This window comes from Hydra vulgaris, chromosome 06, assembly GCF_038396675.1.
Source record: "Hydra vulgaris chromosome 06, alternate assembly HydraT2T_AEP".
Lineage (NCBI taxonomy): Eukaryota > Metazoa > Cnidaria > Hydrozoa > Anthoathecata > Hydridae > Hydra > Hydra vulgaris.
In genome coordinates this window covers 46123961-46146363 of record NC_088925.1, presented here as the reverse complement: position 1 = coordinate 46146363, position 22403 = coordinate 46123961, and the positions used below count along the sequence as shown (strand labels likewise).

General features: G+C 26.5%; 1 protein-coding gene across 2 annotated transcripts in view; it reads left to right on the top strand.

Annotated features, from left to right (window-relative positions):
* Positions 1-22403, top strand: part of LOC101236609 (tetratricopeptide repeat protein 13) — a 76179-nt gene that overhangs the window by 23150 nt on the left and 30626 nt on the right. For both annotated transcript variants that reach the window (XM_065800288.1, XM_065800289.1), the window contains 7 exons: positions 5665-5735; positions 6806-6871; positions 6945-7037; positions 7325-7441; positions 9816-9929; positions 10684-10766; positions 10880-10952. In XM_065800288.1, coding sequence (XP_065656360.1) covers positions 5665-5735; positions 6806-6871; positions 6945-7037; positions 7325-7441; positions 9816-9929; positions 10684-10766; positions 10880-10952 — 617 coding nt within the window. The remainder of the gene's footprint in view (positions 1-5664; positions 5736-6805; positions 6872-6944; positions 7038-7324; positions 7442-9815; positions 9930-10683; positions 10767-10879; positions 10953-22403) is intronic.

The window sequence follows — 22403 nt, the reverse complement described above, 5'->3', positions numbered from 1 at the left end:
TAGGGATAGTAAATGTTTTAGGGTATTTTTTTTCCAGGCTCCAATCACCACAATTTTTATTTCCTAATCTATGTATAAATGATTGCTTAGCTACTGCTTGGGTTATACATATATTACACAATGGTGAAGCAAAATATTTTTGGCTATTAGGCATACTGGTCCAGGTGCCCAATTTCTGTTTCTCTGGAACAATAACTTTTACTAAAAAAACAACAAAAAAAACTCTTCAAATACATGTTGAGGCTCCTAAACTTTGCGGCCCTGGGCCTAGTTGCTTGAGGGGCAGTAAATGTTGTTTACACTGGCCTTGTTATAGTTAGGCCACTGATACTACACGCAGATAAAGATATTTACATAAATAGTTCTAAATTTTTCATGCCCGTAAAATACTGTAGTTCTTAAAACCAGTGCCAGATTAAGACTTGCAGGGTCTGGGGATACTTTTGAGCAGGTGGCCTTTTTTCTTATTAAAATGGCAAAAAAAACTTACAAAAATAAAGCATCCTCTTAAAAATTTCGGAGCTTCTAAATCTGCAGAACATGGGGTTGTAGAGCCCATAATCCAGGACTGGTTTAAACTTTCCTTCCTTGGTTTTTCAATAATAAAAACTTTTGTGCAAAAAAAACTGTATAAAGAACTAACAATTATGCCAATTATACCTTTCAAATAGTCTTTCTGATTCTCCCATGAGTACATGCACCTTCTCACTGCCAAGTTTCAGCTTTGTCTGAATTCTAGACTTTACTTTTTTGCATTACTGTTGTACAAGATCCTGTTAAAGTTATTGTAGAATATAAGTAAATTTACTTACTTATTTTATATAAATTACTTTACAAATTATATAAAATGTAAGCTTATGTAATTTAAATTTTATTTTATATAGTTTATTTTTAACAAAGATTTGTTATTACATTTAAAATAAAAAATCCCTACTTAAAAAATATTATTTTATTTGTAAATTTAATTTGCATTTGGTAGCATATTACTTTTATGTAATTTATTTTCAAATGCAAGTTTTTTTATAATATAACTTTTTTTAATTAGGTACTTTTATAGGTAAATGTAAACTACAGTTTGTGGAACTATTATATTATGTAATGTAATTTTCAAAAGTAATTAACTTTTAAATGTAAAAGTAAACAGTTTTTTAATGCGACTTTTTTAAAATTACTTTTTTGAAGTTACTTTTTGTTGTAATCTTCTTTTACATTAGTTTGTGGAGCTATTGCATTATGTAATATAATTTTAAAAAGTAATTAACTTTTACATTAATACACTTACAGTTTTTTCACGTGATTTTTATTTCATGTAAAATAGCTATAAATAAATTACTTTTTGATGTAATCCTCTTTTACATAACTTACTTTTGAAAGTAAAAAAAACTTACATTATACAGTAAAAGTTGTTTCAAAAAAAGTAATTACTTACACGGAAATGTAACTTTTTTTGAAAAATAAATTCCCCTGTCGTCAGAGTGGCCCTGCTCTCATATTGCTTTGTCCCATTAATATTTAAATGATATGATCTTAAAAAACAAAAAGCAAATAAAAAAACTATATTGCTTTTATCAACAATTTACTTAAAAAAAATTTATTCCTATATTTAGACAAAATCAACTTTTAGTTCATTTAGTCAATTTCAAAAATATATTATAAAATAATTTATTTGGCTTTTAAATAATAGATTTTCACTATTTTCCAATAAAACAGCTTTTTTCATTCTTTCATAAATACAAGTTATTTTTTGTTTACAGCACATAAAGAATCAAATATCAAACAAAAGGATTTTGATTTTTAACTTTTAGAGTTATTTTTCATTTACTTCAATTTGCTTGTGGCTCATGGGTAAACTAAATTTACATAAAACGTTTAAAATTACTTAGGTAATTTACTTTTTGATAAAATTTAACTTACTTACTCGTGAAAGTAAAATTTAACTTACTTACTCGTGAAAGTAAAAAAAAATTAAAAAAAAAGAGTCATCCCTAATATGAGGAGAAACTTTTTGAAAAAGCATAATAGCATAAAGATTAAAATAGCAATAGAAGATAAGCAATAGAATAATTAGAAAAGAAGAATAGAAGATTTTAGAATGATAAGCAATAGAATAATTAGAAAAGAAGAATAGAAGATTTAAATTAAGAAAAGAAGAATAGAAGATTTTAGAATGATAAGCAATAAAAGATAAGCAATCGAAGATAGCAAGAACATAATAGCATAATAGAATAAAGTAGCAATACAGATTATTTCATTCATTCTAAGTTCATTTGTTCAAAAATTAAATATTCCCGATTACTATATTGTTATTAAAATTTTTTTACTTTTGTTCACTTATTATTAAAAACAGGTAACTCTTAATTGCCATCAAGTAAACGTTAACTTTACTCTGAATAAATATTTTAAAATCATTCTATCCTTCAAAAAATTTTCAAACATAATTGTCCACAAATTATGCAACGCTAAATTTCACTAAAAAGCAAAACAAAAAAGATCAAAAGTTTTCCCTTGCAGAACTTTAACTTAAACCAAAAATCAAAAAAAGCTCTATGAAAATTGCTGCGTAAAAGAGCTTTAGAACTCTTACTTATGTTGTTAGCGTTGTGTAATTTATGGATGGTTCCTTGTTATTAAATAGAGTTTTGTTATAAGTTTTAATTCATTCTTTTAAATCTAACATTCCGTTAGTAACTAAATAACAGTTTTTCATATTTTTAATAAAAAAAGCAAAAGTAAATCAACAAATAATACATTTTTTGGGCGCCCATACCGCTCCAGCATTACCAAAACTGGTTCGGGTTGGTTCCTGTTAAATTACATTTTGAAAACTTGTTGCTAAGTATAAATATTATTGTTAAGTATGCATTAAATAATGCAAACAAAGTACCTAGAATGTTAAGCTAGCATTGAACTTTTAGACCTCTAAATCTAACTGCTGCTCTACAACTGCTCAACATTGAAACCCCTTCAAAAATATTTTCTGTTTCATTTACAAATCCATCTTCTTCTGTTATTTCTTCAATAAGTTGGACTTTTTTCTCTAAAAATGAAATTTCATTTTGAGTTTTACTTCTTGGTAGCAAATCTGCATCATTGATCACCATGCTGCTGGTAACATGCTGATGTTGATTTGTACCTCATTCTTTAACATTGATGTTACACTCTCTGTTTACTTTCTTTCACTGATAAATTCAAAATAAGTGATGCTGAAGCTATTTCCAACACAAATACTTATTGGAAACTTTTGTTCTGAGTATTATTGGTGTTTTTTTAATTTAATGATCTTAAAGTGCTAAACTTAAATATCAAAAAACATAAGATGTGTTGACTTACTGCAGTAGACACCAGACACATGTTGTTTTGTTGCTTTTGTTTTCCATTAGCTTTCATAGTTACACCTTTAAAATGTTAAATTCCTGTTAATTTAAAAACAAGCTTTTATTTCAAATAAAAACTATTTTCTCTTTACTGCAATCAAACTAAGGCATGCTGTCGGAAAAATCTGCCCACCTTTTGCGGTGTGGTAAAGCTAGTTAACGGTCGTTTTTTGAAATTATTCTTTTGTGTGTGGTAGTGTTTGTATAATAGAACATTTTGGCAGAAAAAAATAATTTAAAATATTATATAGTTTCAAAATGTCAACCAAGCAAACTAAACTAAATGTCAACCGAGCAAAGAGTCGAGCTCGAAAGTTGTATGACAACTTGTTAACAAAACATAATGGATGCATTTTGATGGATGACGAAACTTATGTTAAAATGGATTTTAAACAAATTCCTGGGCAGTGCTACTATGCTTCTAAAATAAGAGGAAATGTGAGTGATAAATACAAGTATGTAATGACTGATAAATTTTTGAAAAAATTGATGATTTGGCAGGCACATGATTTTGCTCTTGCGGCAAAAAATTGCCAATTCATGTTTGTTTGGGCACAATGAAATCTTGAAATGTTGTCTTTCTCGTATAAAACGACTAATTAAAGCTCATAGAAGTACTTCAGTATTGTTTTGGCCTGATTTAGCCACAATACATTACTCAAAAGATGCTCAAAATTTTACAATGATAATGGAGTGATGTTGGTTCCGAAAAAGATGAATCCTCCAAACTGCCCTAAATTACGTCCTATTGAAAAATATTGGACCATCATAAAAAAGCAATTGAAATTAAGTGGAAAAACAGTAAAATCAGCTACAGATTTGAAGAAAAAATGGGATTACGCTGCTAAAACTTACAAAAATCACTCTGTCCAGAAACTTATGGGAGGCATCAAAAAGAAAGTCAGAATTTTCTGTAAAACTTAATTTTTTTTGTTTTTTTCCTATTAATATGTAATCTTTACAGTCTTAATCTTTCAGAAATATATTGATTTAAATACATTTAAGCTTTCTTACATCCTTTTTTGATCAAGAAAGGTTGGCAGATTTTTCCGATAGCATTCCTTATTACAAAAGGGTTTTTCATTATTTTTTGAATTGATTGGATTGAATGGATTGAACTAATATTTGTAATTATGCTATTATTGGCTGATAGTATTTCTAATTATGCTATCATTGACTGATTAATATTATATATATATATATATATATATATATATATATATATATATATATATATATATATATATATATATATATATATATATATATATATATATATATATATACTTGCAGTTTAAAGTGAAAAATGAAGTTAATTTTTATATGATATCTGAATCTCAAGCCAAAAAAGAATTCTCATGAACACAATTTCACATCAAAATTTGTTATTATTTATAAAGTTTAAACTAGTAAATCAAAAAAAAATTATTTTTTCAAATCCATGCTTTATGCAAGCAGAATTCTATTGGGCCTAGAAATTATTTTTTTGTTATCTTTTGTAGAAGGAAAAATTACTGTTACGTTTTTAAATTTTTTTTTTATTAATTCAGTGTTCTTATGGGGAAATACAAATTAAATTTTTGTTAACTTAATTAACTTTTTTTGGTCAAATTTTTCCATTTCCTTGTATTGTCATCGAAAATGATTAAGTGTGCAAAATTTGAGCAAAATTGGTTGAGAAAAAAGCTTTCAAAAATTGATTTCAAATTTTGTGGCACACAAACATATATATCATCGTTGGCCAGGTAATATCTCACATGTGTAAAAAGCAAAATTTTACAGGAGACTGAAAAAACTATATATTTCAATGAAATGAGGTTTTAAAAGTAAGAGTAAAAAACAAATAACTAACAAATTATAATATAATTTGTTTATTATAATATAATTTGTTAGTTATTTGTTTTTTACTCTTACTTTTAAAACCTCATATCATTGAAATATATAATTTTTTCAGTCTCCTGTAAAATTTTGCTTTTTACACATGTGAGATATTACCTGGCCAACGACGATATATAGAAAGTAACCTTATATAAAGCATGGAAAAAAAAGTTTTTTTTATTTTCTTAAAATATATTTATAAGTTTCAAAATTGTAAGTATGGTAGAGAAGTTTTTTTTGTTAGTTTATAGGGTTAAGATTTTTTCATTTTTATTTTTTATATTTTTTTAGTGTCTAAAAAACTAATAGCAGTCAAGTGAAAGTTGCACTAAACAAGTAGAAAACCAGTTAAGCAGATAAAAAGCTTTATAAAATAAAAATTTTCACATTATTTATAAATTGCTTATTCTAGCACAAGGGTTTGATGCATTGCGAGCTTGTTCACCAGAAGAAAGTTATGAGATTTTCGATGCAATCATTCAGGTTATTTTTCTAAGAATATATAAAGTTTTATTTAAGATTTGTTCAATTTTGTTTGTATGTAATGCGGTAGCGGTGTAGTGGTAGAGCATTCAATTCATAAGCGAGAGGTTCTGAGTTCGATTCCCACCACGTCCCTGGTAGTACCGCACTCAACTTGTTTCTCCACGCAGCAACCTTGTTTGCCAAGGTTCGTGTTTTGGAGTTATAGAGTTGAGAGAGGGTTATAACCACAAGTAGCCTCGTCATCTTTAGTGGCATATGAAAAGTTTGTTTCTGATCTACTTAGTTTTTATAAGAATTTTTAATCCAATTTCCTGTCAAATATTTTTAAAATGCTGTAGCTATTAGTCACCACATCTTAAAAAGAATATTTGAAGGGCTTATTGTGAAACAATGACAAGCCACACTTTTTTCAAAATGAGTTATTATCATTTTTATAATCATAAATAGAATACGCAATAGCCAAAAAGATATTAAGGCATAATTCTTAAAATTGGAGCTTTAATTATAAAATCATGTTGCTGTAAGCACTGATTTATAGATTTAAATAAAACTTAAAAGTCATTTTTCTCAAATATTTGTTTTTGTGGCTTGTAATTGATTCACAATAAGTCTTTCATTTAAATCCAGCACTGTTCTATATGTATTTTGGCATGCCATAGACAATTTTAACAATCAACATCTACAGTCAACTACAAGAATGATGATCTTAATACAATTTTGAGAAATTTTTAATCATTTTGTAGGCAGGTTGGGGAAAATCATTTTCACTCAATTGGAAATTTTGATTACAACAAAAATCACTTAGTAGAAAAATGTTTAGCTCCCTGATTCCATTCCCCAGTTCTAATGCTTAACTACACATTGAGTTTAGATTAGTAGATGTCTCTACTTAATTGGTAAATTGCCATTACTTTTCCTTGGGAGATGTAATGGTCAACCTATCAAGAATAAATGTTTCTATTTTACACAATTTTTTTGCTTCTTTGGACATTATTTTTATTGATAACTTTTACTTTTTTTAACATTGTTTATATTTAATGGTGAACATAATAATTTTATTTTTATAGCACTTTCCAGATTCTATATTTGCATACATTGGAAGGGGAATTTCCCTTGGCAGGCTTGCAAATAAGGTTAACTTTAGTTCTCAACAATTTTTTTAGTTTAAAAAACTTTTTCGAAAAAAAAAGATAATTCATATTATAGATTAAGGCAAGTTCCGAAAGTGCCATGAAAGATTTTGATCATGTGATGTCATTGAAGTCTCATTTCTATTTAGTATATCGATGTCGTGCTGAGGTTAGTATGTGTTAAAGTAATTTTGTTGGAATTAATTATACTTTTTTATTTTTGACAAGGTAAAATAAAACATATTAAAATGTTTTATAAACATGATTTAAAAATATTTGAATAGTTTATTTTATTAAAACTTCTTTTTGTTTTAATAAAGTTCGCAATTTTTAGGTTGCTTTTTTTTACTTTTTTTTTTTTTACTTTTAAAGTCGTTTTTTTATTTAAAAAAATCATGTTTAAAAAAAATCTCTATAGGTTCATTTTTTCTCTATAGGTTCATTTTTTCTCTATAGGTTCATTTTTTGACTGGTAAGTATGAAGATGCATTAAAAGATGCTGAAAAAGATCTGCAATACAAACACGATGGATCTGCTTACATCATGGCTGGTATAATTTCCTATAAAATGGAGGTTTTAATTTTTTTTTCAAGTTGATTTTTTTTTTGGGATATTATTAAATATGTTAAAGGTTGTTTATTATTTCTGTTGTTGAAGTTCATAAATTTGTTTCAAAATAAAATTGATGTTAATTTTGACTATAAAAACATAAAACAGTGTCTATATCGATTTGTAACACATTTTTAGTTTTAATACTGTAAATGTCTTATGAGCAAGAAGTCTCAAGTCTCAATAGATGTCTCAATTCTCTTTATCTATAATAAGCTTTTTGAAAAAAATCTTGAGAAAAAAATTTTAAGACAAAAATTATTATGACTATGAATGTTGTTGTAGGTTTGTTATAGTTACCTGATTTTAAATTCATTTCATTTTTTATTCATTCATTTATTTCATTCATTTTTTATTATTACAACAGTGTTTCATAAATACAATATCAATAATAACAAACTGCACTTTAGTTTTTGAATTGTGCCAAGTCAGCAAATTTAAACAAAAATGTAAATAAATTTAACACTTTAATTCAAACTGTTGTAAAATTAATTAATGGGAAAAAATTGGTCAACATTTTGTTCATAATTTTCATACATTAAGATATAATTTTAAAAATAAGTTAAGGTTAAAAATAAGTTTTTTTATTTTTATTCATCACTTTTGTTTCATCATTAATTAAAATATGCAGCATACATTTTTTTTGGTTGGGATCATATTACAGAACTCACTTTTAATTCTAATTTAACTCGCTATATTAATCCTAGTTAGAATAAAGCACTATTATTTCTTTTTTTTACGATTTTTAGTTTATAAAAATCTAATGATAATTATGCAGTTATATTAATCCATTTTATTTACTTATTAAGTTAAATATTTTCTTACAAGTAAAAAGTGTCTTTACATCATAGATACAGGTACCGAAAAAAGTTCAGAACCACTTAACAATTTTGCGTAATTTCATTAATGTATGAAACTAATATTGAACTTTGATGATAAATTAAAACCTAAAGGAATTTACACTGCATTCAATTGCATACACATTAAGCGATCAATAAACAAACACACACAAATTGAGTAATTTTATGTCAAAGGATATTTAACAATACCATCACATAAACTAATAAATCTATATACCGTAAGCAGGTTTGTCATTTTATTATATCGAATTACAATTTTATTTTAATATTCTTGTATTTTCCAATAGGTAAAAGTAAAGAAATACCAATTGAAGTTTGTTCCCAAATTATTGCTTTATATTACCATACTTCCAAATTGCATAGGCAAATAGCGACAGTTATTGGAGTTTCCCATAGCTCTGTGACCAAGATTATTAGACTTTATAAAGAAACAGGGGAATTTACTTCAAGATCTCGAAGCGATCGGCTAAAGGTTACATCCTCGAGAACAGTCTTAAGAATACAACGAGAGGTATTAAAGTCCCCTTTTATAAGCGCAAGAGAGATTAAGGAAAGGTTGACTCCAACATGTGATCAAGTTAGTGAAAGAACCATTCAAAGTCGGTTACAAAATAAATTTAAAATGCCAGCAAGGAAACCAATTAAAAAGCTGTTGTTAACAACAAAGATGTGAAAGGATAGAATTAGCTTTTGCAAGGAACATATTTATTGGGCAGTTGAAGATTAGATGAAAGACATGTTTTCAGACAAGTCAACATTTTTGCAACAAGATTGCCAACAACAATATGTCCGACGTGATCCTAATTCCTCAAAATATGACCCAAGATACACCATCAAGACAGTCAAACATTCAAAGTTCAATATTAGTTTCATACATTGAAAAAATAATGAAATTACGCAAAATTTTTAAATGGTTCTAAACTTTTTTCGGTACCTGTATCATCAAGATCTTTTATCAACTAACTTTTTTGTTTTTCCTTAATCTCCATATAAAAACCTTTTTATCCAAAACTTATAAATGTTTATGAAAATTAACTGTTGTGCCTACTGTGTAATAACTGACTGGAGTTTTAACCCTGCTAAAATTGATATTTTTGAAAACTTTCATAGGCATCTCGTAAAAAAGGTTTGTAAACTATTACATAATATCATATATAAAGCATTATGGAAAACCATCAACCTAAACACACAGTTATGAAAGGTTAAACTTAAATTAAATATCTTGGTTCTAGAAGTAAGAAAATTCTCTGATTGTTAATAATGGTGATGATTCAAAAATTTATGAATTTACACATAAGTTGTAATTGCAAACCTGGACTCTGACTCAGCTAAAATTTATCAAACATGTCCCTGGTCAAATTTAAGCCCTTTTTGTTTACTACCAATATACTAGTACTAGTGTTTTGTTTAGTGGTCATAAAGTTTTAAAAAGTTAAATTTATTTAATTTAAAATAATTGTTTATATTTTGTTTTTCAGAAAGATTTTCAGGCAACAGAGTATTTAAAAATTGGACAAAAATTTATCAATGGTCATAATGCTGTGTCATATGAGTATCTTGGCATGGCTTACCTGAACATGGGAATGTTACGTGTAAATAAGTTTTTATTTATTTATGAATTTTTTTTTTTTTGCGTTAACAACTCTCAGACTATCAGGCCTCAACTGTATAATTCCAAAACACTTGGCAAACAAGGTAGCTGCACTGAAAAGCAAGTTGAGTACTGTACTACCAGGGGTGTGGTATGAATTGAACTAGGAACTTCTTGCTTAAAAAGCTAATTATACCACTACTGCAAGTACTAATAGACTTGCAGTTGTGATGTAATAATTAATATTGTTAATCTTGTTTGAGACATGCTCAAACACCTTCATTATTTTTTGATTTACATTTTGCATTGTTACAAAAAATAAAAATAAAATTATTATGTTATTGCTTTTTATTATTTTGGAAACGAAAGAATTTCAGTTGATTGAGAGTTAAAGTGAAAGTATTTCTCACATGTTTTTACTCATGATCTCATATAAAACTTCTCTAAACTTGATTGACCAGATCAAGTATAGAGAATGTATTTGATCATTAATTTGCAACCAAATGTTTCTCAGCCAAATTTATTTTTATCAAACAAAAAATAGGTAGTTAAACATTTTGTAGTTAAACCTTGCGTTTATTTTCGTTTTTCCTTTGTTTACTTTGTAATATTTTCTGTGTTTTTAAACATAAATTGTTCAATTATTTATGTTTTTTTATTATTTATTTTTATCTATTTTACAATTTTTATTAACTTTATATTAACTTAATTATTTTCTTGTTTTTATAATCTCCAATTGGTTTTTCTTTTTTCAGAAAGCAATCGATGCATTAAAAACATCACTGGAATTTGATAGTGAAAATCTGAAAATAATTCAAACTTTAGGAACTACATACAAGTTAGTAAAAATTTTACAGTAAATTTCTAATTTCAGATGATTTCATAATCACTAACTTGAATAAAATAAAAAAAAGTACTATAAAAGCTTGAAATTTTTTTCTTTGTTTTTAGCGCTATTGGTGATTCTGAGAATGCACATTATTATTTAGATTTGGCACTTAATTTGGATCCTGAAAACCCTAAGGTTAAAAATTTTACTGTTTTTTTAACTAGAGATTGAAATGTTTGAAATTTTAAATAGAGATTGAAATGTTTTGCCTTTAGAAAATGATATTAGCACAAATCTTTACTTTTGTCCTAAGTAGCTTTTTGCCAAAAAAAAAATTTAGTTTATAAAAGTGCTATTTATAATATGTTATGTTGCAACACAAAATTAAAAAGAAAAAAATTAGTTTATAAAAATATCAATTATGGTGTATGTTAATTTCCGTTACTAAATATAGCAAAAAAAAATTTACTTTTATATTTTGATCTTTTTGGGTTTCCATTGTATGTAGTTATATGAGATAAGTAGTTATATATCAAGCAAGAAAAAACTGAAATAATATCCACCTTGAAAAAACTGAAATAATATCCACCTTAAAAAAGCAGAAATAATATCTGTATTCTTTTGGTACTATTGTCCAATCAAATATATAATACTTTTTAATAAATATATAATATTCAAATATATAATACTTTTTTTTTGGTCAAATATTTAATACTTTTTTTACAATCAAAAATATAATAATTTTTAACATTGAATAGAAAAATTCAAGAAATATTATGCAAGAAATGTCTATAAAAGATGTTATAGTTTTTATATAGGTTTTGCTTCAAGATTTATTATCTTCAAACTTAACTTTCTTGAATGCTGTAAAAAAAAAATTTTTAATAGCCTAAAAAACTATAACAAATTTGTTAACTTTTTTTTTGAGAACTTTATTTTTGCTCGTAAATTGAAAATTTGGAAAAAGGTGCACATCGTGTCAAAAATGTAAAATGCCTATAAATGTAATGGGATATAAAACAACATAAAAATTTTTTTATTTGCTTTTTATATTTATTTTTATTATGTGCTAATGTTATAAAAATTTTAATTGGTTTCCAGTGTATGGTTTTGCAAATACCAATTATTCTCTATTGTTAAAAAGTCTATGAATGATAAACCCAAAATTTTAAATATTTTCAAGAAAAGAAAAAGTTTTAAATGCACCATCTTCCTGCTTTAGGAAAGAAGACTTTACTGTGTAAATGTGTAGGTTTACCTAATTGACATAAACATGGTAATTTTTTTATTTTATTTCAGTTTATTTGCATTTAAATAAAAATACAGAAAGGTTATACAGGTAATTTGAGAATTACTCTTATGTAACACCAAGTTTAAAATAGTAAACATTGTTTCTGAATATTGTATGTTTTTAAATTTGATTTAAATAGAGACAATGTAAAAGAATGCACCATATAATGAGGTAAAGAATTCCATATCTTAATAACTCTTTCACAGAAAAAAAATCTCCTATCTTATCCTATCCTAAATCCTATCTCATCCTATCCTATCTTATCCTATCCTATTCTAAATCTCCTATCTTAACCTATCCTCTATCCTATCCTATCTTATCCTATCCTCTCTTATCTTATCTTATCCTATCCTAAAATATCTTAATAACTCTTTCACAGAAAAAATATCTCACAGAAATAAAAATCTTAATAACATAAGTATCTCTAACATAGATGACTTTTGGTCATGTCGGTGATGACAATCCTGTCGATGATTTTAGAAATTCAAAACAGTAATAAAAACCCTCGTATAATGACATCACAAACACTTTTTTAAATTTAAATTTGCTATTATTGATGCTTTTGCTACAATTGTTGCCACCATTGTTGTTTAGAATTGTGGAGAATTTCAGTTTCTCCTTAACTGTTGATTTATAAAATAAAATTCATGAAATCATTAAAATTTACTAAGCTTAAACCATCTCATGAGTAGACTATCCAAAGAAACTAGAACTAAAGAAACAAAAAAAATATATGTAACAATAAAGAGTATAACACATAATTTGTATGAAATTTAAAAAAAAAATGTATCTGGTAATGAATATGTGGTAATTTTAAATAAATGATCTTCTTGCACATGAGACATACATTTGGTCATGTGCAAAGCGAGGCAAGATGTAAACATTATTTATCAAAAGTTTTAAGATAAATATTGTATAAAAAAATCAATAACTTGACATGAGGTAAAAATACCCTTTTACAGACCAAAACATGTGCAGTGCGCGTATCATCAATTGAGTTTTATTCAAACTCAATTAATAGTACACTTTTACAGTCAACATTCAAGTTCAAATGTTGACTGTAGATTTTCACAATAAAGGAATAACTATAGTCCAAAGTATAAAACAAACAACAATCCAAAAAATCAAACAACTCAACAGTTATAAACACAATACACAAAAAAGTGCATCTAGGTTAGAAATATAACAAAAAATTTTCTTATGAAATAAAAAAAATTAAAGCAACAACAAAAGCAATCAAAATTCTGTTCATAGATACTTTTTAACATTTACTAATAACACCCTTTAAACAACAGCTAGAGTTGCGACTCAAAAAAAACCAACTCATTTTTTTTTTTTTTTTTTGCAAAAAAAAAAAAAAGCACAAAAAAATTACGTTTTTTATGGGTTTTTTTTGGGTTTTTTTGTAGTATTGTTTATATTTAGATATTAATAAACTTTGAAACAGTTACAGTGACGTTAAACCTTAAAATAAACATGTTTTTTATTTAAGATAATGTATTACCCTATATATTAGCTATAACAATTTAGTCGCCTATGTTAAAAAAAAAAACAGCAAAATACAAACAAAATTTTATTTTTAAAAGAAATTGTTTAAATAAACTTATTATTTTATTATACTAATGTATTGAATTTTAAACATAAATTTATTTTGAGAGTTAAATTTTGTTAGTTTGTAACAGTTGTTTTTAATTATTGTTGGTAAAAGGAGTTTAAAATATTTAATTTTTTCATTTTACAAATTTTTATTTAGTATAAATTGTAAATGTTGTATAAACTCTAAAAAAAATAGTTTTAGATAATATATATAAATAAACTAACAACCTAGCAAAAACTATGCCGGGCAGAAAGAAATGTTTTGTTGCTAATTTGTTCAATGGGGCACCTGTAAAACCTGGAGGTTTTAAAATTTAACAAGTTGTGTGAAAATTTTGCAGCCTAAAATTAGCAAAAAATGGCACACGAATGGCTAAGCACATATTTACCTGTATGAAATGTAGTGACGAAATAAAAAACAAGTATTTAAATGTAGTTCCCTTAAAACAAAAAAAGTTCAAACTGGTTTGATAATAAAAGAAGTTGTTCCTGAAAATTTAGTCGCTCAAGAAGGAGAAGAAGGGAAAAAAATATGCTCGCCATCTACTACATTACAAACCCCAGTTGAGTTGTATAAACTCTAAATCTTTTCATACTTCAAATTCCTGTGGAAGCCAAAGTAGGCCTACAACCTCAAGAATTGAAAACTTTAAACAGATTAAGAATGAATTGGAATGGACTCCCTTAAAACAACTACACTCATCGACAAGAGTTCAGAAAAATATAATTGCAACCTATATTTTCTTAGACAAAATGACTAATGAACAAATAGTATTTAATTTAGTTATTACAAATATTGATTGCAATGAACAGTCTAGCAATAATGAAGTACATAAGTAAACAGTAAAATAAAAAATAACTTCAAATAAAAATCATGATGTAAAACTTCACAGGATGAATCACAAATGAATTTAGTATGTGCTGTCTATGGTACTGGATGCTCGAGACTTTTTGAAAATAAGTTGTGGCTCAATTTTTTTTCAAAGTTGCAACCTGCATTTAAATTACCTAACCGTGGTATGTTGTCTAATTCTTTGCTTGAAAGAGTTTATAATGAAACCTCAACAACCATTAAAGAACTTGTTGTAACTGCCTCAAGTGTAGCAATTTTATGTGATGGATAGAGCAATATCAAGTAAGAAAAATGTAGCTAAAATTTGGGATGGTTTTATATAAATTCTGATTTGTGCCCTAGATATTCCAGGCCTTGTTACGAGATTGCGCTGTGTAACAAAAACGCTTAACACATTTCAAAGTAATTTAACTCAGCAAGTATTTTTTGTATTTTTAAAAGTTAAATTGCATTACTAGAAGCTAAATTGCGTCACTAGAAGTTAAATTGCGTCACTAGTGTTTTTTCAAGTTATTATATTATTAGTTATTTTCTTTTCTTTTTCTTGATCGAAATTATTTATCTCCATTGCTACATTAATGTAAGAACAATTTTTGGGGTTTGTTTATCACCAGCTCTTTGAAAGGAACCTTCAATTTCGTTTTGATCAGTGACCAAATAGTGAGTTACAAAGCTGTCATAAAATTCATCTTCTTCCCAATTGATTTTATTTTATCGTCTATTTCTATTAAAGTTTGTTGGATAGTTGTCAGAATTTCATGAGGTAATAACTCATCTTTTTCAAAAATGTTTGAAGCTGGGACAATAACTTCCAAACAGTCTAATTATAAACCTACTTAAACAAGAAATGATTGACATTTAAATAATCTTAATAAACTTTTTACTTTTCTGACTGTTTTGCCATTTTTTGGGTTGCTTGCATAATTTTCATACACTGAAAGAAAGGCTGGTCATGCCTGCAGAAGACTAGAAAGGGCTTTTCTCCTGTACCCAACAAATCTTGTACCAGATATTTTTGGTAAAATATAAAAAGTTATTCCTATAGCTTTTGCCACAGCTTCGACTTCACTTTTTGATTTTACAAATTCTGTTACATCTTTAAAAGTGTTTTTTATTGGCAATTTGGTTCTGTGGTTGATACAATGTATTTTTAATAAACATTTGCGAGATTTTTCTAGCTGTTTAGAGCACCATTCTTTACACCAAAATTAATGTTTGCACCATCAGCTGTGGCAGAAACTAGTTTTTTACTATAATCTTCAGTAGATATTTTGAAAAATGAATTATCCGACTCAAAGACACTGTCAATACCAGCAGTTACTGAGTCTAAGTCACTTTCACCAAACTGTGACATTTCCAACAACTTGGTAACCATATATATGGGGATTCCGTTGCGCTCTGTACAGATTGAAAAAAGTTCTTTTTCTTTTCCAGTTTTTTGTGCTTGACTTCCGCCGCTAAGTACTGAAAAGAAATTACAATTTTTGAAAATTTTATAGCATTTCTCATGGACAGTATTGACACAACACTTGATAAGTTCTCTGACAGTGAATCCTGTATAATAAAATATTATTGTAAAAAATTGATACTTTCATGTAATAAATAAGGAACTACGATTAAAGCTTAAACTTGTTGGAATGTTTTATTATTTATTTGAATTGAACTTGTTTTGCATATTTAAAAAATTAACATTTATTTGCTAAAAAAAAATTTAACAAGAAGTTAAAACTTACGAGAACAGAAAAATGTGCATGAGGCATAGTTAGATGGCAAACCATTTCATAAGCTATTTTTACCAAGATTTGGTAAGAATTATTTGTAGATTTTTCTTTTTCTGTCGATATTGTTACACACAAACATTAGTTCGTGTGTAACAATATTGAGTTTTTGTATTGAGTTGAGTTTGTCGGTTTCCACCTTATAGAAATAGTAGATACAATTTCTTAAAAGGACATAAATGAGTCGTAAAAAAAATTATCATAATTGTTTTAAATATATGAAAATAATGAGGAATTCCATGGAAAGTAGACAGTTTGACCTTATTTTATAGAGGCGTTAATAACATAGTAAATAATTATTTTGTATTTAAAATTGAAAATGATTTTTATTTATAAAAAGTGAACTAATTCAATTTTTTAACATCTTTGTTTAAAATTAGAGTTAAAAATATAAAATGATTATAAAGTCTGACTACTAACCTGTTGCTCTTTGTCATTTGCTTTTGCTTCTTTGTTTTCATTTAGGTCTTCATTTGAAAATCGGATTGCATTTCTGTGGACAGCACTTTGTAAATGTCGAGAAACGCCATCTTTTTTGATGTAGCATGTCCCATTTATGTATCGTAATGCGGCTGTTCTGATTGCTCCTTCGGTATTGGCCAGGATATTCTCTTGATGAAGAGCACATACATTACAAAAGATTTTTACAACATATATAATTCCATTCTTTACAGCAGTTTCTGTACAAAAAACTTCAGAAAGATTCCATTTTTCAAAAGTGTTCAAAGTGACTCTGTTTTTATTCAAAATGTTATCCATTTGATTATGTATTTAAAAAAAGTATAGAATGGTTGAATGATTTGTTGAAATTCTTAATAAATATGAAACCCCTTATAAAGAAGATTAATATGTCTTAACGAAATGAAAATAACATTAGCAAGAAGTTTATTTTGCTTTGTTATAAAAACGTTTCACGTTTCTTTTTTTAAAAAGCAATTCTAGCCAAGAAACCAGTTTAATGCGCATATAATGATAGCCTTACTACTACTAAGTGTAATATATATATAATATAATTATAGTTTCATACTACTTTACAGTTTTAATCAGTGCTTAAACAAAGCAAAAAATCAATGAACTATTTTTTTTAAAGAACTTGACTAGTAAGAATTAGTCTACTGCTCATAAACTAATCGATGTTCTTTCTATGATCAATCTGAAAAATTAATGATAATGGAAACATGTATGCAAAAAAGAAACTTCGACACTAAAAAATCATTTACTTATAAAATTGGTAAATATTCAAAAAAAAAAATTTGAACAACTAAATTCTTTAACATATCATTACCGACAGGTCCAGCCAGGGGCGATTTAACGAATGAAATGAGTAGAGTGAATCCTTCAAAAGTCTCGACAATTGATGATGAGGAAATATTTTAATAAACAGCTCATCTTTAGCACTTTCTTAAAGAGATGAAGAAAAAAATAACTGTTTTAAAATTATAAATAAATAAACAAAAATCATTTCATATAAAATGAACATTACTTGTGAATGAAAGTTTATAAATTTATGAAATATAAAGTTTAAAATTAGATATGATGAAAAGTTTAAACTTAAAACACTTTATTTTCTTTAACTAATTTTTAACATCACCAAAAAAGTTATTAAACAAACTGTTTCTTTAACAAAAGTTCTATTAGTTTACAATTGCTGTAAAATGCTTTTACTGACGACTTTATTTCTTCTGAATAAACATCATGAACGATATCAAAAGATAATTTAAATATTCTAAAAGATAAAAGTTTTTGCGTAAGGCAAAACTGCTGAACGTGTAGGCAAATCACCTTTTCGCAGGTAAAATGCGAGCTGCGTAACGCTTTTTAACAAGGCCTGATATTCATAATTATAAACTCTATATAACCAAGTGAATAATTTAGAATTTGAATAATTTAGAATTTGTATAATGTGTACAAATGAGAATTTGATTGGAAAACAATTAAAAAATAAATAATATGCAAATAATCCAATTTATCTACCAGCATTATTAATTAGTTAGTAAATGGATTACTAATTGCAGGAATGAAGGAATCATTAATTTTGTTGTAACAATACCAGTATTTTGAACCAGCATTTTGAACCAGTATTTTGAACCAGCATCGAAACAGGTAATCTTTTGAGATTATTTTTACTTAATGTTTCATAATAGTCAGATACCATGTTTTATTTTTTGTTCTCTAAAATAATATCTAAATTAAGTTTTTTGAAATAATTTGAAGTAGCCTTTGTTGATAATGGTTTATTAAACACCCTTTATTGCTTTTTTAGGTGCAGAAAGTTATACTGGCAAATAAAAACAATTAAAAAAATAGTGTGTGAAGTTGGACCTATGAAAGTTCTGGGTATATGTACTGACAACACAACCAATATGAAAAGAGCATGGAAATTAATTATTCACAATTTTCCTCACATATACCCTTATGGATGCCTGGCCCATACACTAAATTTGATTTTTACTGATGCAAGTAACCTTGAATCAATCGCAGCTTCCCAATATGATTGCACATTGGTGGTAGAGCAATAAAGAAGTCACAAATTTTATCAGCTTTGTTAAAAAAAGACCAGCAGAAATTATGACAAGCCATTCAACAATCACTAAAGTTTCCAATCAAAACTACAAATAATTAAAAAAGGTTTGTTAAAAATTCAAGTATATCTGATTGCTATTACACAACTTATCAGTGACGTCTCCAGGAATTTTTGGCGGCGGTGGTGGTGGAATGTTGAAATATTTTTGTTTATTGTACCATTTTTGCATCTTAAAGAAAAAAAAAGGTCCTCAATTTCTAAGAAATTTTAGGACTTTCAGATTCGGGGACGGACGGGGGGGGCGGGATGCATACCCCATCCCACCCCCCCTCTGGATCTGTCACTGCTATTTATCAATTTGAATGGTCAAATTTAGTTTGTAAGTTTAGTATGTAAGTCAAAAATTAGACAGCTAAGTATTTAATTTCAATATTTTGTTCCTTTAGATGGGGTTCAGTTATCCACTGTATGGAAAGTCTTCACAACAACAAATTAGCACTGCGGGGATTAGCTATAGATGATGAAGCTAAATCACTTTTATACTTAAAAAAGCAAAAAAAAATTTGAAAGTTTAATTATTTAACTTTTTTATATTTAAAATGAATTAATAATTGATTAAAAACATCTGTTTTAGATTGATGCCATTGAAACCCTTCATAATTTAGGAAAACTGGATCCTTCAATTAAGGACTCTCATTAAAAAATTTTGGATGAGATTGCTGACTATAGATCTAAAGAGGGACTTTTTTTCAAAACCTTTTATATTGGTGGAAGGGAATATGTTGTTCATGTGCTCCAATACTGTCAAGTATTGCAATTAGAACTCAAAAATCAATAATGTGATACAGAATTATCAACAACTCCAAGTCAAAGCCAAGAATTTAATCTGGGCAATCTTACTGTACAGAGTTTAGAGGAAAACATATCAAGTGACTCGATGAATCCGTATTGACTTCTCAATTGATAACTTTACTGAACAGGAATTTTAGAATAAAGAACCTGATGTCTAAAAAATAACTACTTATTTAAGTTTGTATTGACTGTTAAGATTGTGTTAAATTATATATGACATATAACTTTCTTTTTTTTTTTTTAAATCTTCAATTTAAAAAAAAACCATAAAAAACAAAAAACCCAAAAAAACACGGGGGTTTTTGCAAAAAAATACACAGATTTAAAAAAAAAAGGTTTTTTTTTGTAACTCTAACAACAACCAACCATAACCTTAGTTTATAAAAATTAAAATATACTCAATTTTTTTTATTTAATAAATATTTTTTCGCATGCTAAACAAATCAATTAAGAAAGCTAATTACAAAACTATAGTATAAATATATAGATAATATTAATAATTTATAGTCTAAATAATAGAATGTTAATGAATTTAAATTTAGCACATAGGTAATAAATTTATAAAGAATAATTTCGTTATCCAGTTTGTTAAAAAGAAAAAAACAGTATGCTAAACTTATTTTTAAAAAATGTTATTAACTTACTAAACTAAAAAAATCTAAATAAACATTTATATGTTTGCTAGTAGGAAGTGACTGTGCCCTTGGCCTCAAAAATAGTTCTAGCAGGGGTTGTTAGCTGGCGCTAGGATATTTTATTTTATATGTGTGGGTGTATATATATATATATATATATATATATATATATATATATATGCACATATATATATATATACACACACATATATATATATATATATATATATATATTATATTATATACTCCTAGTCGGCGTTTACAGGGACATTTTTTTTTGTTCCAGTTATGTTGTTTTTTTTACTTTTTTTATACTATTTTTATCATATATATATTTATATATATATATTTTTTAATTTTATTTCTATTTTTATTAATACATATTTAAATTTATTATTTTTTTATTTTTTTCTATTTATTATGTGTATTTCATTTTTATTTTCATCTATTCACAAAACGATTAATTACAGTAACATAACCATATTTAAACCTTGCTGTAACCCTAAGCCTGACCTTGATGCTGACCCTAACCAAACCCTCGGTCAATGTAGCAGCACTCCCTTGCAAGTCAGGCTATTTGATAGGCGATGCATGTACTTCTTGCTCTCTATAAAAGTTGCTTACGGGGACTTTTTTTTTAATACAAAAAAAACGATGTTTAAGGGGACAAAAAATTAACGGGTACTCAAAAATGTCCCCTTAAGTATTCGTTATTTTGTTAAATCTGTCCCTGTAAGTGGTGCTATAGGTATATATATATATATATATATATATATATATATATATATATATATATATATATATATATATATATATATATATATATATATATATATATATATATATATATATATCAGGCCTTGTTAAGAAGCATTACGCAGCTCACATTTTGCTTGTGAAAAGGCGATTTGCCTACGCGTTCAGCAGTTTTGCGCTACGCAAAAACTTATATCTTTTAGAATATTTAAATTATCTTTGATTGTCGTTTACGTGACGTTTATTCAAAAGAAATAAAGTCGTAAGTAAATAACGTAAGCATTTAACCGCCATTGTAAACTAATAGATTTTTTGTTAAAGAAACAGTTTGCTAAATAATTTTAAAAGAAATTAAGTGTTTTATCTTAAAAGTTTTATGTTAAGGAATTAAATATATAAATTTCTTTTAAATATAAAATTTATTTTTAGTCATAATAGTTTAAAAAATGCATGATTTATTTTGATGTAAATATTTTATTAATAAGATATTTTGTTTATTGTTAATTCAATAACGTAAAGTTTTAATGACGTTCGTTTAATTTATGAAAATAAATTATGATCACGAATATGTTATCGGTAACTGATAAACAACAAAAAAAAACTCTTTCTTGTTTAAAAACATTAAAATGAGTTCACATATTGAATAAGAAAAAATTTATTAACAGTTAATAAAATAACTTTAATTACAATGCGGTACTTGAAAAGACGCTAGTGACGCAATATAACTTCTAACGATGCAAAATATATTTGATGAGTTTGAGTTACTTAAAAATGCGTTACGCGTTTTCGCTACGCAGCGAAATCTCGTAACAAGGCCTGATATATATATATACATCTATATGTACAAACATAAAATGAATTTCAATCCAAGTTGAAATATTTATTTCATTTATAGGGGTTTGTCAACATTCAGGCAGCCTCAGCCATAACCCCAGCCCTGGCCCTAGCTATGGTTTATCAAACCCGACCCTGGTCAAATATCAGCCCCAGTCGCTTACTACTTGCTAGATGATAAATTAAAATATTTCAAATTTTTTTTGTTTTTCCTTTATTATCTTTGTATTGAAACAATCAACATATTTTTTTTTTCTGTTGCCTATTATTTCGATTAAAAAAGTTAGCTTTAAAAAAATTTAACATCTTAAAAAAACTTTAACCATCCTTAAATTTTCTTTTTAATTTTATCTGATTTTATTCTATTTGTAAATAATATTTTACATAATTGTCATTCAAACGTTTGTAACAACGATGTTTATTTTTATATATTTTTTCTAACATAACCAAACTAGCCTAGATCTATGCAGAAATGATAGTTTGCATATCATTGCTGATATGCAGAAATGCAAGTTTAATACATAAAA